Genomic DNA, 17,859 nt, shown 5'->3' on the forward strand with positions numbered 1-17,859 from the left:
CAATATACTCTACACCGCACATCTATAGAAGTTTGCCAAAGTTTTAGATGACGTGCCAAATTTTTGCAAACTTCTAAGAAAGTAGAGGGACTGCCATACTTACTTCAGAATTGAGCATACATGCAGAGCCTAAGACTGGTCTTCTGAAATGATAACACCAAGGAATTTAAAGTTGCTGATCCTCACCACCTCTGATCCCCCAATGGGACTGGCTCATGGATCTCCAATTTCCTCCTCCTGAAGTCAATAATCAGCTCCTTGATTTTTCTGACATTGAGTGTAAGGTTGTAGTTGTGGCACCACTCAGTGGTGTTGTCGGCAAACATAAATATGACACTGGAGCTGTGCTTAGCCTCACAGTCATAAATGTAAAGCAAGTAGAGAAGGGGGCTAAGCAAACAGCCTTGTAATGCTTAGAGAGATAGTGGAGGAGATGCTGTTGCCAAACCGAACTGACTGGAGTCTGCAAGTGAGGAAATCAAGGATCCAGTTGTACACAGAGGTATTGTGGCCTTGGACTAGAAGTATATTGATTAGTTTTGAAGAGATGACAGTACAGAATGCCAAATTATATTCAATGAACAACATCCTGACCTCTTCGCTCTCCGGATGTTCCAGGAGTGATTGAAGAAGCAAAGAAATGGCATCTGCTGTTGACCTGTAGTGACTGTAGGTAAATTGGAGTGGATCCAAGTCACTTCTCAGGCAGGTGTTGATATGTTTCATCACCACCCTTTCAAAGCTCTTCATCACAGTGGATGTAAGTGCTACCGGACAATAGTCATTGAGACAGGTTACTACGTTCTTCTTAGGTACCAGTATAATTGAAGGCTGAATGATAATCATCACCAAGTTGCTGCATTCTAGGACCAGGAAGGTGTCTCCCCTCCTTTGTTCTAAGTGAGTCCGCCAATAAGCTCAACTCAGGCCAGAGAGTAAACCTTGATGACTCAGTGTTCTGACAGGCTGCATAACAATCTGAGCGGCTGTAAACCAACATACACCCAGCTAATACTCATTCCAAAGCTCAAATGCCCATCCTTATAAATTTAGAGAACTGCCCGAGTTGCCCAATTTTCCAGCAGTTAACTCAGCACGGAGAATGGAACCTCAATTCTCTGACTTGTTACATCAGGGATCATCCTACCCTTTTGGCAATATTTGAAAGATATCTGGTTATGTTTCATGCTGATTAGTGCCTTAAACACTGAGTTCAACTTCTGAAACTGCAAGAGGATTGCTGGTATACATAAAACTAACTTTAGACGAGAGACAGGGGATGAGCAAAAGGGAAACTGGAGAAAATTGGGCTACAGGAGGTCTCCTTTAACAGATGAGACCAGAACTGTGCTGAAATCTACAGTGAATACTATTGTTTCCTATCGATCTTCGCACATTGGTTCAGTGCAAGAAGCTTCATGATTTTGAAAGTTTAAATATCACACAGTGGAACCACACTCAATGGTCTAAATATATGATACAATAGTTTGAAAAAAAATTGAATAATTATTCATGATGTATTATTTTACAATGTTTGACATAAACCTATTGGGACCATACTGTTATAAACATAAGATATGGGATAATGTCACATACCTGAAGTTAGGTCACAGATCAGCCATCATTTTGACTGCTGGTACAAACTCAAGGAACCAAATAACTCTTGTCCCTGCACCTTCTAATTAGAATGTGTGTGGAAATATATAATGTTATAAACATGATATATACAGTGCCTGCTAACTGATTACTAAATCATCCTCATCCTCTCTCTTTCTCACTCTCTGCCTGTTCTCAACAGATATGAGTCTGCTGTAATAATTTTGCCAACACTTTTGTTCAAAGTCCCTCAACAACTATTTGTTGGAGTCAAATTCTGAAGGTTCCTCAAAAGCAATGGAGATAGTGGACTAAAGTTGGAGATAATGTGATCAAATGTAGCTCAGCCAGCAAGAGCAACCCAAAAGAATAAGACAGTCATTTGCTTCCTGTCTGTTCCCACATATGTGAGCCAAGGTTAGCACAGAAGCATTTGTTCCTAATCTGCGACAGGACTCCAATAGGATTATCAGGAGATATTAGACCACTGCTTCGGCAGGTAAAGGTTCGAAGACCTGAAATATTAGTTGTTTCTCTTTCCACAGATGCTGTCTGACCTGCTGAGTGTCTGCACCATTTTCTGTTTTTACTTAGTTACCTTTCTTCTGATTTCTCCTGAGCTGCCCTGACCCCATTCAATCTTGCCAAGTTCACATTGAGCAGGCTTTGCCAAACTCATTAGATTACTTCATTGGGAAACACTTGACACAAAATAGAAACCAAAGAGATAGAGTGTGTGTGTGTGTGTGTGTGTGTGTGTGTGTGTGTGTGTGTGTGTGTGTGTGTGTGTGTGTGTGTGTGTGTGTGTGTGTGTGTGTGTGTGTGTGTGTGTGTGTGTGTGTGTGTGTGTGTGTGTGTGTGTGTGTGTGTGTGTGTATACATATATCTTGGCACCACACAAATCATTTTACACAATATGACTAATAATAGTAGTCAAAGGGATGAGAGGAACAATCAGCCACCTGTCTTCAGTTACAAGCTGTTCTTCTCCTGTACTATTCAAACAGATCTGTGTGATCTTGCCGTCAGTAACTGCTCCATTTTAAGGGAGTGTATGCACGGCATCTCACTGTGTTGTAACTGTAAAATTACACCAATTACCCCAGCTAGGATAATCTATAAATCATCCCAGTAGGAGCACCATCTGTGAAAACAAGTGCAAGGCAATTCAAGCCCACCCCCCAACTTTAACTTCTTTCGGCCCTCACTATGTTTATCAAGAATCACTCCCTATCCAGACAGTTAACTCCCACCATGCACTGGCTGTATTGACTTCAAATTCCTTAAAACTTGAGCAGCCTTCAAGTATTGCCTGATGTGATTGGTACTGAGCTACGTGAACTGGATGAAACAAGTACATTTGTATCAAAGAAGGCTGCAGAGAGATCCTATAATGTTCCCCATCATTCTTTGCTAAAAATCTCGGAGGGCTTCCTATCCCAGACTATTGACCCCTGTATTGACATTGGAGGTGGATGGGATGAAACTCAGTTGTGGCAACCTTCCTGATTGGATAGTCTGATGACACAGTGTTCAGGGTCTTACTTAAGTTGACAAGCAGGAGATGCAGAGGGCTTCACACACTAAAGAGTCATGGAATTATAGAATTTCAGAATATCAAAACCCAGTTGACCCATTTATTAGGTACATCTTGTGCCTAGTAAAGTGGCCACTGAATGCATGTTGACTGTCTTCTGCTGCTGTAGCCCATCCACTTCAAGATTTGACATGTTGTGCATTCAGAGATGCTCTTCTACCTATGTGTCCTGTTATAACGTGCGGTTATTCAAGTTACCGTTACTTCCCTGTCAGCTTGAACCAATTTGGTCATTCTCCTCTGACCTCTCTCATTAACAAGATGTTCTTGCCAACAGAACTGCTGCTGCTCACTATACATTTACATCATTCTCTGCAAACTCCAGAGACCGTTGTGTGTGAAAATCCCTGGATATCAGCAATTTCTGAGATACTCAAACTGCCCCATCTGGCACCACAAATTTTTCCATGGTCATAGTCACTTAGATCATATTTCTTCTCCATTTGGATGTTTGGTCTGAACAACAACTGAACTTTTTCTATGTTTGGCTAAATAGATATTATAGATAGATAAATAGAGCAGCTGTACAGGTGCATCTAATAAAGTGGCCACTTTTTCCATTTTCCAGCATAATACTGTTACTTTATAAATTTGCTATTGAATCTGAAACCACTGCCCTCCAAGGCAGCTCATGTCATATCAGAACAACCCAGAAAGGCATCTTCCTTTCTTCCCAATTATTTTACCCCGTCTACTCTAAACCATTTCCCTGGCCATTTTTTTTTTTTTTTGTTAATTTCTCTATCGAAGCTCCATTCAAATTTTAAGCTCACTTAACAATGAATTTCCCCTTAAAATTCTTTATTGTAAAGCTGAGACTACCAACTTCACTATTCTCTCCTTGGAATTGATTTCCTTCATAGACTGGTAAATCTGCTCTGTGCCCTCTAATATTAATTACTGGTGCATTACCAAGACACATCCGACACTTTAGGAGGTCGAGGAAGGACCTGTCCCACAGCCGGCATTGGCAGTAGTAGCATTACCAGACCAGAGAGGTAATTCTACTGTTAAACCGCAGATGCCACTCCTCATCATTACTGGAACAACATTATATCAGAGGGCTAATTTTTACTGCACCTGGTTTTGTTGATTTAAAATTGTTAAATCAAACAGATGGCTGCAATTGGTGTTGAAATAAGATGGTCTCAGAGCCCAAATTAAAAGATTATAAATAATGATTATTTGGCTAAATTATTACATTTAAATTGGGAGTTTTAAATATTCTAAATGCAGGATAGTTGGGAATGAATTGCCCTTTCAATTTCAAGATCTGGTCTTTTGACTATTTCATTTGTATCCAAACAAAGAGGCACAGGGTGAATTTTTCTCTGCAGAAATTGAGCCACATTTCCTAGTGATGTTGAAAATATAATAGAAACAACACTATTGTTTACTTTGAATTTCACAATGTTGGCATGTGTGAAAGACAGAAGATGCACTCTAGGTATGGAATATACTGCTGGCAATTCAGAACACTCGGCAACATCTTCCCCTATAGATCATTGTAGCTGCAAGAATCACTAGAGAATCAAACCACAAGTGCCTGTAATATAAGAGAGTTATCCAACTTGAGCTTTGCCGAAAGATAGGTAGAATTAGCAGAGAAAAGGGTTGACATCCATATATGAGTCAAAAATCTAACAGCAATTCCAATCCATTGTCCGGACCTCTTGTATTTTACATAGGGTTGCAAATTTTGCACAGAATATTAACTTAAGATTCTGAATCCTGTTTTAGAAATTATGGAAGTACCCGAAGTGCCAAAATTCCTCTGTTAAATGGCTTCACTTCACAGTGATGTGCTTGGGAGCTTCTGTGAAAAGTTCTCACTACATTTACACTACATTGCAATTTATTAAAGGTAAAACAGTACATAGAGCATTTCATAAATACACTGTGTTTCAATGACCACAAGTAAGTCACATTTATATTTGAAATGTAAAGTCAATGACCAGTCTTTAAGTGCATTCTGTTTCCGCAAAGCAGATGGCATTCTTAATACAATTATGTTAGGGCTGTTTTTATTTTCTACAGAATATATGTTTTCAAATAGGTGTCTATGTTTGCATGATGCATATTAGCAAATCAATACATCTTTCACCATATTATATCTACTTTAAAAGATTGGGTGCATTAGAGTGATGCATTAGGGTTAAAACTACGGAATCATATTATGAAAACACCATGGTCTTTATGCATGTAATGGACTTTTACACTTGCTAATCAGATAATCCCACACTGCCACTCCCCCTCCCCGTTACCCTGAGAATTTTACCTTTCAGATATGTACCTAATACCCTCACTGATTGGTTTAACATTCCAGATCACACCACTGTGTTATGCTTCTGGTTCTTTACAGTACGATTTTAAATCTGAATCCTCTGGTCACCGCGATATTCTGTTGAAAATACCACCTTCTTATTCGCAGCATTAAAGCCCTTCGTGAATTTAAAGACTCCTATATAACTGCCTCTTAACTTTATATACCCTATGGAGAACCAGTATGTTTTCCCTCGTTTCCCTGAGTATTTAAAGCCTTGAATCCCGGTGCCATTCTAGTAAATGTCTTCTACATCCTCACTGCTTTAATGCCTTGAGGGAAGGTGCCCAATTAAGAACATGCCGCCCCAATCTGCTTTGCATTTTTGGTAAACATAAACAGCTGAGTCTTAAATGTAGATCTGTATTTGTGAAAGGGTTAAATATGGTCCATGTGTAATAATTAGCTTTCCTCCCAGGACTGCTCTTTCTTACCTATTGTGTGGCCTGGTGCAGTGACTGCGGTCCCGGGTCCATCCGGTGAGGGATGGAAAGGCTGCTGCACTTTGGTCCGAATGATCCTGCAAACAAACCATGAAATCACATCAATTCACCTCAATGATCAGGGCGACTGACTCTACCTGGCCACGGCTAATCTAGTTGTCGAGCGTGTAAGTAGCCAAAGCTCCCCAGGCAGAACTCCCAGAATCAAAACTGCGTCAGGCGCCTGGTATTGGTAAAAGGATGTGATTTAATTGATCTGAGACTCGAGAAAAGTTGGGAATTAGTTGCAAGCGAAGTAATGCAAATAGAAAGCTATAAATTATATGTGACAGGAATGCAATAGTGCTGTAATGCTGCTTGGAAGCCTTGTCCTATCACAGGATACCCTGTACTAATGACACTTTGAAAGGGGTTCACTACCAATGAATATTAAATTGCTAATGTGTGGGCTTGAGTCTTTCACGTTAACCTCTGAGCAGCGACTAACTGGGGGATGTGGTACCTGCTTGTGAATTATCACACGTGCATTTTTTCCCTGCGTCAATTTATATCAGCAATACGTTTGACAGAAACAAATAATTTCTATGGAGATTATTGAAACTAATTTTGTTGCAGACAATTGATAGGGAACCCGGGAAAGAGGGGAAAAAGGTGTACACTTTGTTGCCATCTTTAGAATCATTGGGACTTATGAATTAATTATCGCAGGGGACACGCTGATGTTCTGTAAAATAATATCCTACCCATTGTACTGGCCTTTTGCATGACTGTTGTTCTCTCCCCAGCTTTTCATACTTTCTCTACTCCCGAAGCTATTGAGGAGCACTTGGGCAGGGGCCCGGCTCCCCGGCCAAGTGTTCGGCCCTATATGAGGGTCACTCATCGCTTCTCCGCCGCCGCGTGCCGAGCTTGTCCACATCCAACGGTGGGATCAGGACCAGAGCTTAAAGTATCTTTTCCTCTTCTTAGGACAAGTGCCTTAGGCCCTGGCTGACCCAGTACCCCTAGTTCCCTCTCTTGATTTCCATCCGCTAACTCTCTACAAGGGTTAACGACCCCTTCGCTATTGGTTTCCACAGACCCCTTCATCTACTCAATGGTGGGGACGCATCATTTGAAATATATTCTTCTAAGCAGTTTCGTCTACACTATTTTAAAGCTGATCCCCCCCCCCTCCGTGTTATTGCGTGACCTCTAACACTTGGGATCCCCTAGTAGGAGTTCATATAAAAACAATCAATATACATCAAACACTCATTGATTTTAATGGCCACAAATTCGCCCACAATCTCCCTAGTAATGTCCTTGGGGCTACACGACAAAAGCTACAGGACTTATCAAAAAAAAAGTATCAATATTTTATTTGGATTTTCAAATTCCTCCATAACTATTATTTGACCTATTGACTCGCGCCAACCACATAAATTCACCGACTTTATTCGGAATCCATGTCCTGGATATTGAATAAGCAATTTAGAAGGGTGAATTAATGAGTTGGCCGTTGTGGAAAATTCCCTGAAGAAATATTAAAATTGCTTGGAGTCGGAATCAATAGCATCGAAAAAAAAAGGACTTGTTTTCTTTAATGGCCACCAGCCGCTTGGTTCTAATTCCTGACTGCAGAGCAACAGCAGAACGAAGCCTTGTCTAGTTGTAATCTTTAAAAATTCATGCAAGGAGAACGTTTAACTACAATGTGTACTTGCCAATGTAATGATCTGAGATAATCGTTGTATATTGAATTAAAACCCAACACTGCAAAGCAACGCCCTTTCATTAAGGCGAAAAAAATACATTTAATTGTATTGCTGTATTCTAATCTTTTGTATAAACACCAGCCCCCGCAGCCAACTTGATTTCTTTCAAAACCACTCCAATTTAATTGAAGCTGAAAAGTTTTACAAACGCTCTCTAATGCGATTAATCCCCACTTAGAATGTATCATTCACATTTGTTAGAAGGCTGTTGGAGTCGCCTTTAAGCGACTTCGTGCATGAAATGATTTTTCTTTCCCAATCTTTCTTTAAAAACACACACACTGAAATTTCTCGTGAATCGCTGCCCCCGATCTCCAAAAATCTCATTAAAATGTAATGCTGATGGCAGCTGTAGACGAGGCAAAGTTCATTTCTGCAACCCAGCTTGTGCGATTTCACTTTCTTCCGTTCTTACAAGCATACCCCCCCCCCCCCCGGTTCTCCATAAACCTCTCTTCCACACACACCTTGTTACGCCAGAATGAACAGTTATATATATATTTTTTTAAACTTGCATTTCCATCTGGCTTTTCCCTTGTATTTAGCACATCAAACCGCGATGGTTTTCATCGTTTGAAATTGAATGAAAAGATAAATATAGCGTCCTTCTATATGGTTTGTGGGTAACTAGCGATAGTTCGTGAGTGACGGGGAGGGGGAGGAGAGAACCCACAAAACTCGGAAGAGTCAATATTGGAGATTCGGTTTGTTCGGAGAGGGAGAAGGATTAGATTTCACTAAACACCGAAGAAAGGCAATTCCAATCTAAAACAAGAGCAGACCTCCAAATAATAACGTTGAGCTGTTCTTTTAAACACCTGTTAAGCACTTGAAGAAGTGACACAGACGGGAAAACGCACACAATTGATTTTCCCTTGCTTTCTGACAAAAAAAACGATCTATTGAAGTAGTTTGAATCTAATCACAAATGGATACTTTATTGTCAGTGTATGAAGTGTGCACGTGTAAATATATTTCTACAATTGTTTGATGTGCCAAATACTGGGAGAGTTAAAAGGAAGCAGAGGCGATCCGGCAGATTTCTGTGAAATATTTTATATATCTTTATCTCTTTTCCTTCCCACTTTTACAAGAGTGAAATCGGATATAGGGAACAATTTATTTGTCCAGTCTGTACTCCCGAGAGTCTGGGGGAGTTTGACACACACACAAAAACATAAACATTCTATTGTTGCCTTATAGTGGCTCGTGTCAAACGCGTTAACGCACTCTCAAGCGTTAAAGGCACCATATAAACTCAACTTACTGATGTAAGAGTGTGGCATTGCCAGTCCAGAGATTTTTATTTTTGCTAAATCCATACAACGTACATGATGGGCAATTCGCTTAAACCGCCTTTACCATTTAATATTGGCTTCAGTGAACAAAAAGGGCAATTCTTTGAGGTGTTTGCAGGTTAACAAAAGGAGAGATATCGTAAATGAGGCAGTGGGAATGAGTGGACTCAGTGTCCAAAATCTTTGGTCCAATCCTGCTGCACGGATTGAAAGCGTTATAAATAATTAATTAAGCCTTTCGATACTTGTCCGATTCCTTATTTATGAATACCGTCGGAAATGGGTTCGGGGTTTCTCACACATCATGCTTTATTATCTGATATTAAGTTGGGGGCAATACGAGGCCGGGTTTAGGAACTTTGAAATCAAAGTCAGGATCATAAAACTTGTCGGCTTATATCTTTATTCTGAGAAACTGTTTTCTTATTGAAGAAGCCTCCGAAGAAAGATTTAGTGAGTTTTAGCGTCGAGATAGATGAGTTTGGTCGGAGTGAAAGGTTCATTTCAGTGGACATGTAGAAACGCGGGCGGGAAGCTTTTTGTGAACTTCAGACAAAGTGGACCTTCTGAACATCAGGCATTCCCTTTGCCGTTTTAAAAAAAAATCTTTGTTTTCCTCTAAGGTCTACTATTTCGGCTGGAGAACCATATTGTTTTACGGTGATGTGAAACAGAGCGAGAAGAAACAAATGGAGAACGGGACGGAACAGTGAGGAAGTAGAGGGATGGGTGGGGAGGGGTAAAGAGAAGTGAAAGAAGAGCGAGGAGGGGTAAGAACAGCGGGTGTAAGGTGGGTAGACAGAGAAGGCAGCCAGGTACACAGATCAAGTCGACTAGGGGACTGCTTTGCATAGATCAATTTCTCAACTGTACAATAAATCATAATCATATAAAACAAATATTAATAAATGAACCGATATTACCGGGCACTCTCGTGAAACCGGTCTCTGTAAATTTATATCATAGATTTCTTTGCCCTGACAGTGGATTACTTCGAAATTCTTTTGTCTGGCGCTAACCCTTCCCATGTTCCCTAAACCTATGTCGACCGACCAACCTGCCTATTTGTGTGTAAACTGCCCCTCTCCCCCGGGGTTGCTGAGAGGGGACCCGTTCCCAGCACTTGAAATATTAGCTACAGAAAAGTATCAGCCACCGGCCAGCTTGCAATCTTTAAATCAATGTCCTGAAAGACCCTCCTTAATAGTTTACATTTCCACCAATTTGCAATTATATTAAACGACCAAAAGGCCATTGCATCCGGGTCTTATTCGCTTTGCTTTCATTGATAGTCCTTTATAATTCCCCACGGTCCCAGGTAAGATTAAGAGGAAACCACATTCTTGGTGTTTAGTGTGTTTTGATTAGGATTCCATGCTTAGAATTACATGCTGTCGTCGATAATTATAAAATTTTCGCGATTACTCTGATTGCTAAATAAATTAGATGGAGAGATTCTGTCTTTCAACTGCTTAGTTCATTTGAAAACCCCATTGCGTTTGGAACTATTATCTTTAAACAAAATATTCAGTTTCTGCTGAATGTAGCAGTGGAAAATTACTGCGTCTGTATTGCACAACAAACATTTCATTTGTTTATCTGCACATTGTCAGGTATTTCCTCAGCTCGGGTCTTTCTGATTGTCCCTTTCCCTCATTCCGTTCTGTTTATGTTGAATGTTCATATATTTACAAGAAACCTTGATTTAAGAAATTTTAATTTATGTCACCTAAAATGCATATTTAATATCACACCCATTTTAGGACTAATTCAATGTGTACATTTGACTGGTACCTTCTACAAGAAATACACCCAAATCTAGATGAACCAAAAATGGTTTTGACTAAAAACTAGATATAGTTACCAGCTTTTATTTTGTATTCATTTATGCACCTGTTCTTTTAGCCTTTTAACTAAAATAAATCATTTTATTATCCTCTTTTTTTGCGTTTTAGAGGAGGATACGCCGGGATTCGCCGCTGTACCTGTTGATGGAGCTGACACTGGGCACACTGTCGTTGTCACAGATTCCCTCAGCCAGCAGTCGGTCTCGGATCTCCCAGGCGAACATAGTAGGGTTCTGGCGTTTGTACTCGGCGATTTTATCCACTACTTTCGGGGTCGCAACTTTGGGTTTAGAGCCCCCAATGACTCCGGGTTTGATGCTGCCCGTCTCGTAGTATCTGATAGGTGACAAGAGCCAGAGAAACGAAAAAAGATAACAAGTAAAACTTCAGCAAAAAAATGTGCTTTCATTACCTCGCTAGTGCACCGTTGAAACAAACAGCAACGAAGTGTATTAGACCCTCCTTTTGTATAACTATACATAAGAACTGAGTCTCTGTTGTTTCTGTGTATGTGTGTGTCTATTTATAGTACATATTTTGTGAATCACATATATAATCACAGAATTGCTGCATCTTTTTTTGTAATTAAGTTTAAAGAAACGACAGCAAAAGTCGACCTTACTTGTTATTTACAGCCTCATAAAATGCATAGGGAACAGTAAAATGCAAATAAATCAGTGTATGTATGCAATGGTATTAACCTGTCTCTGTTACAATTCTCCCTGCTCTGAAACACACCATCAAGTCTCTGGGAGATTGGACAGCTAAAGGCACCGATGCACATCCTCTCTTCTAAACAGAGAAACAATTTTAGCAAGGACATAATTAATATTAAAATTGGCAACGCTTTTAGTACTGAATGTTGGCTTTGGTGAAGGAGTTGGGAGAACGGTTGTTGGCTTCTAACATAAGATTCTGTGGTTATGTTTTTTATACCAACGCCCCCCCCCCCCCCGCCTTCTTCTGCACCCCTCCCAAAAATAAAACGAAATTGTGGGAAGACCACAACTGGAAAAAGAAAGAGGTTAAGAGGAAGAGAAACTCGAGGCATTTAAAACCACGTTACAGTGTATAAAAGTTTATTTCTTTCTAAGTCTTCTTACTCTTTTCCTTTAATGTGTAAGAATTCAAGATTTTTAACTACAGGTAATGGTATTGCCAATCTCCCTGTATTATCTGATGTTAACCCTGAAGCCAGCAGCAAATGTCAGCATGAACATGAATTGTATGTCTAGCTTTAACGCGGCCTTATTTACCCTACCATCACATGGAACAGGCCCTCCGGCCCCATTGCGTTGTATGATATAAAATAATTGCCGGAGTAAGAACAAACTGTTAAAACTCACAAACAGGGAAATAAATTACACATAATTCGTCTTCTTTGGTAGTGTTTTTGATTTCGACTATCAACGGAAAATCAAATCTAATACCGAATGCGGTTCCAGCATTGGTTAGTTCAGTAGCCATATCGGATTAAGCCAGGAAATGCAACATATTTAATGTAACAGCGGCGGTATTTCACACGCAACACTGTCTTCTTCTTTTTTGGCTCACCCAGTAATAAAGATTTAGCTTACTGGCGAATATCGCAACGTTTGAAGGTAGTTATGTCCCAGTCTCTAGACTGGATCACCTAGGACTGATTTTTAGAGTTTACATACGGAGTACAGTACTTTCCTGACCGGACCTTCACCAACGCGCCCTTCCACACCACACACCGTGGACTCCTTATGGCTTCTTGTATGTTATAACAACACTCATGTATTTATTCGCGTTGGACACCAAACATTTAACGATTTCAGTGCATTAAACGCTCCGCGTGAAGCGAACAAAGTAAAAGTTGGCCCCCCCCCCCCCATAATCACCTATGCGAATTTTCTTTATGTTTCACTTTGAATTATCTTCCGATACACCTCGGTCAATTATAATTAAAAGTAATCTAGTTAGGCTAAATCGACAACGAATGGAAAATGATATTGTTCTGCAGACGAAAAGATTCTAACATATTACTCAACTGAAGATTCTAATTTTAGTGAAATGAGTGACAAATTCCTCTTTCACCAGCGGAGGGTAATGCATATATTGCAGCACACAGTTCACGGGACAAACATTAGTTCGGTTAAAGCTGAAACATTGCTCGCTAAAATATGTATATATTTAGGACACAGGACTCAATTCCGGAAACTTTCTCCTTTGGTTTAAAGACATTTCCTCCCTCAGTTCAGCTACCTTTTCCCAATTGTTAAAACTACTCTAGGAGTTGACCTGCATTGACATTGATTAAATCTTGGTTGGAAGGGATCTGCTCGCCGGTGTAGTGGGTCAGATCGCGAGCCTGCACTCTTAAAGAGGACTCGATTCAAAAACAGAACGAACAATATACAGTCGCCTCGCAACTGCACCTGTTCCAACACAGCGGCCGCAATCTGCATAAACCACGTCAGCCTTGGAGGCCTGACCACCAGCGGCAAACCCTACCCACCCCCACCCTAAATGTATTCCCTTTCTGGTTTGTAAGTGATTCCTTCCGTTGGTGCTAATCTGCTCTATTTAAAGCCAGAATGTGCACACAATTATAAATGGCAGTTCGTAAGTGTTCCGTATTTTCAACCGTTTGGCACTAAAGACGGATTATAAGTGCTTGGTGTGATGCTCACTTCTCTCGCCTTGCCCCTGGTTATCTCCTCTTTCGGAGATTTTCCTCGTTAAATTTAGACTTTGCATCTCTTATTTTTGGACTATTTTGATTTCCGTTGTATACTTTTTGGAGAAGACATCAACAACTTAAATTATAAAATTTGATTTGTTAATGGTGCTGACTGAACGTCCCTTATATAAAGGAAGCGATGACATTGTGTGAGACGGAACTACTAATCGGTTCAAGGTTGGAAGTGATTTGGATCTTAAATCAGATCTATTGTTGGCGCCACTGACCAATTCCCATATTAACCCTGGGACTACCTAGATTACAATAATAAACAGAAATGGTTTTCGTTTGTGATTTTGTCTCTGGCAGTATCCCCCCTCACCTGCCCAATATTTTGCTGACACAGCCATGGCTGACACGGAGTTGCCGGGAAATATCGCAGGGTCTGACTCCCTGGTGCGCCAGTTCCACGATGCGCTGTCTCACCACGTCAGGAAGGGGCCTGCCATTCACAAACACTCCTCCCAGCTGATTCACACCCCCATGCCCTGCAAAACACACACAACTGAACTCATCCCAGGTAGAACTGCAACCTGAAAGAGAGCAAAAAAAGGGGCAAGGGGAGAAAGAAGGGAGGAGCGGCAAAAAAGAAAAAAAAAGAAGAAATGGAACGGGGTGAGTGGAGGGAAGGACGGGATGGGATCGAAAAAATAACAAGGAAAAAAATCGAAAGCATGTAATAAAAAATCACATATATGTGGTCACGAACACACCGATATACATATATATATATTTGACTTCATATTTTTCAGATATTAAATACAAAAGCGTGGAAATGCCACCTTTAACTCTACATTATTGTCAATTACTGTTTCATTTGTCTTTTATGCGAAATCAAAATTCATATAAGAAGTGCACAGTAAATTATATCTGGTACCGTGTGCCATCCACAATATCAGCGTGTCTATTACACTATAACGTGACAGTGTTAATTTACGAAATTATTCAACATACTTTGGTAAAAGAAAAATATGACATTTTATAAAAATAAACTATGCATAAACTTTGAATTAGGCTCCATTTTATTCCCGGCTGTGAATTATATGGCGTGCGAGAGGATGTGTGCATGTGAGAGAGAGAAGTGTCACGGAGCAGTAAGACAAACTGTTTGTTGAATGGAGCGTTGGTATTTGTGTGCGAAAAGGGTGGCTAAAGCAACAAATTACAACAGATTCCCTCCTCCAGGGCTGGATAGAGGCACTGAAAATTCCTCTGTCTCTCTTTTCTCTACATTTCCTATTCTGTCTGCATGTGCCGTTCTCCCCTTCACTCGAGGCGTGCAGGTTAAATATTCCCCAATTACCCTGTTTTGAGTAATACCTAGCAATTTCAGCGACAGCGGAAAAATTATACCCAGATTTAAAAGGGCCACCTCGAACTAAGAAGATATAAATACATATATCCCCTGCTGTTACTGAAAATAAAACACTCGTTTTCTGTACAAGGAACGCAGGCAATGGACACCAATTAGTTACATGTATAAAATGTTCTCATTTTAAATTTTGTTAAGCATACTTTCATACAGTATAGCCAGAATTTCAGAATATTTTAAATCACGGGTTTATAAAAACTCGAAATGTGTGTAAATTACGTGTTATTGATTGTCGATATGCTATGTAATAGCAATCAGGAAGAATTATATCGAACCCTCGAGTATATTTACAAGACCGTGTCATTTCACGAAACAGAGCGACAAAGAGCTTTCACGTGAGCGCCCGAATGCCTTCTTGTTGCTAATGTACTTGTTTGAGGTGATGTGGAAGTTTGTTATTTGTGTTACTGTAGGAGTGTCCAAGGTATTTCGGCGGATCACGATTCCTGCACTTCAAACAGTAACTTATTGATGCGAGACGACTTCGCCAAATTCTCAATTGCCCTGAAATCGACCCATGTCGGAAGATTATAAATATGGATTTTGAAGCAGGATCCTGAATAGATTTTTTAAGTTTCTTTCTCCTTCTTTCTCACGTTTGTTTGTTTTTTTCTCTCTCTAATAATATTTATTCGTGCCCGTCTCGTTCTCAATTGCATTAAAGAAAACAAGCAGCAGTTGTCAATTTATCCTCCAGAATACCCTGGAAGAGCGGGATAAATACTTACTAATAATACTTGTTTATTCGCAGCTATCCTCGCCTCTCCGATATGTGGTTTGAAGTTACTGTCTGGCAAAACTCCTATCAGATTCAACATCAATAATTCAGACTAGTTTTGATATCTCAGATTACGATTATTTAAAGGCCGCATCATCAGGGATATATTAGAATAAATAATTTAAAAACCTTTTACGATGGAATATCTGTTGGCATGTCTTTTTACATTTACCTAGGACTCCTTTGGAAATAATAATGAAATATAATTTACTTTTTCACTGCTGTTGCTCTGCCAGTCAATAATTTTTGATAATTATTTGTGTTAATCAAGTGTGGTGCTGCGTATATGAACTCTGCATGTCCACATATCCACGCCTATATAAATTAAAGCAATGCATACGTTTTCCTGAGAAGCCCCTATAATAGAGGTTATGGTGGTTTCAGAGATTTCTAACGATTTTGGGCTATACACGTGGTTAAGTGAAATTTGAGAGTGAATAAGTCGACGGTTTAAACATCGGCCTCATCTTGAAGGACCGAGCTAAATTATATTGTATGTTGAGCAATTCAAACCTACGAAACTCTTCTTGTAATTTGTGGCTTTCACCAAGAGGGATATGTGCCAAAGCCCAGCTTGCACATTACTGACAATAACAGTGTAACAAACTGAATATTATTGCGGACATACCGCGTTAATTTACTGAGGGAGAAACACACCCCCTCCCCGTCTTGTATTAAACCATGCAGCACGAAGAAGAGGAGCAAAGTTAACTAACCACCTTCAAATATGCACAACTCCTGGGAGTTTCAATCAACCCGCTTGCCTCCCCTCTAAGGTTATACTTTGACTCTTTAATGTTTCCCAAACACTCGTATATTACAAGGCGTAATATATGTGAAATTAATCTAAATAGAGCATAGGTGTATATTTAAATCCTTGACATTTGACAAGCAAATGTTCCCCTGCTTTTGTTTTCTATTGTGTGTCTCGTGATATCCCTGCGCCAAAAATACAGCAGTAATTATAAATAGGAACGTTTATTAAGTTGTTTTTTTGCAGTCCTAATAATTACTTAAATAGGCAGTAGTGCCGTTAGAAAAATACAATCAATTGCCTACTCACTGTGCATGGCTGAGAAAGGGTCTGCTTTGCAATGTATATCCATGAGTGCCAGCGCCACAGAAATGAAAGGGGTTGATTCCGCCGTCTCGTCTTTTTAATCAAACGATTACGTTAATGCAGATAAAACATTGACTGTAAATAAGAAAACAACAAAAGAAACAGAAAAAAAAACTTTTTTCCCTTTTTCTTTTCCTTTCAACTGTGGCGACGTGCCGATAGAGAGAGAAAAATAAAACTAGTCCTGAAAAGAAAGTAAACTGCTTGGCGCCCCTTGTCCTCACTCACAACCCTCTGCACGGAGAGATGGGGCAGCGGTCGGCAACCGGACAGGTGGCACGCATGTCCTTCCACTTTTCAGAGATGATTGTGAACCAAACAGGCATCAGCCGCAAACCAAGGTTCGGATTTATAGACTGTTTGAAAAAAAACGCACACGCACTGACAGGAAATGAACGCACGGGACGTCGTTTGTCAGTTCACTGTCCTCTGAAAATTCTTTACACCTTTTCTCAAATCCTTCTTTTTGCCTCTCTCTTCTCAAAGGCGACTGACTAGGTTGCGTCAGGTAGCGGGGCCGATGTGCAGAGGGAGACGGCGGAAAGCAGTGGAGCCGGGAGCGTGGGTCTGTAGAGTAGCTGGTGTTGGTTGCAGGTTTTGAAGTGCAGACTGAAGCCCGGGCTCTGCGTGGTTCTCTCTAAAACCCTGCGCAGATTCCAGCCACTCCAGTCCCCTTTAGAAAGATGGATGACTTGTCAGACAAAGGCAATAGATTACAACACTTTATGATTCGCCAACGTAGATTGGACCCCAAATGAGGAGGTCCTGTGATCAGCCACTTTGAGAGTCACCATTCGCGAGCACAAACACACACACACACACACACACACACACACACACACACACACACACACACACACACACTGACACACACGCGCGCATTCATACGCACAAATTCTAACACATGCATACACATTCAGAGACACTCGCACACACATTCGCACATACACAAAGTCACCCAGACACATAAACACTCACATATATACCCAAATTCATACACATTTACACTATATCACATACA

At 40.3% G+C, this 17,859-nt stretch overlaps 1 protein-coding gene across 15 annotated transcripts in view; it reads right to left on the reverse strand.

Annotated features, from left to right (window-relative positions):
• Positions 1-17,859, reverse strand: part of LOC140714202 (paired box protein Pax-2-like) — a 167,295-nt gene that overhangs the window by 139,980 nt on the left and 9,456 nt on the right. For 6 of the 15 annotated variants that reach the window (XM_073025171.1, XM_073025172.1, XM_073025170.1 and 3 more), the window contains exons 2-5: positions 16,782-17,511; positions 13,890-14,101; positions 11,000-11,214; positions 5,951-6,036 (exon numbers count right to left, since the gene is read on the reverse strand). In XM_073025171.1, the coding sequence (XP_072881272.1) occupies positions 5,951-6,036; positions 11,000-11,214; positions 13,890-14,101; positions 16,782-16,824 (556 nt within the window). In that variant the 5' untranslated portion in view covers positions 16,825-17,511. Of the gene's footprint in view, positions 1-5,950; positions 6,037-10,999; positions 11,215-11,562; positions 11,654-13,889; positions 14,102-16,781; positions 17,512-17,859 lie in introns of those variants that run through there. The other 9 variants (XM_073025173.1, XM_073025176.1, XM_073025182.1 and 6 more) reach the window with 5 other exon arrangements.

Source organism: Hemitrygon akajei, chromosome 21 (genome assembly GCF_048418815.1).
Source record: "Hemitrygon akajei chromosome 21, sHemAka1.3, whole genome shotgun sequence".
In the NCBI taxonomy this organism is placed as follows: Eukaryota; Metazoa; Chordata; class Chondrichthyes; order Myliobatiformes; family Dasyatidae; genus Hemitrygon; species Hemitrygon akajei.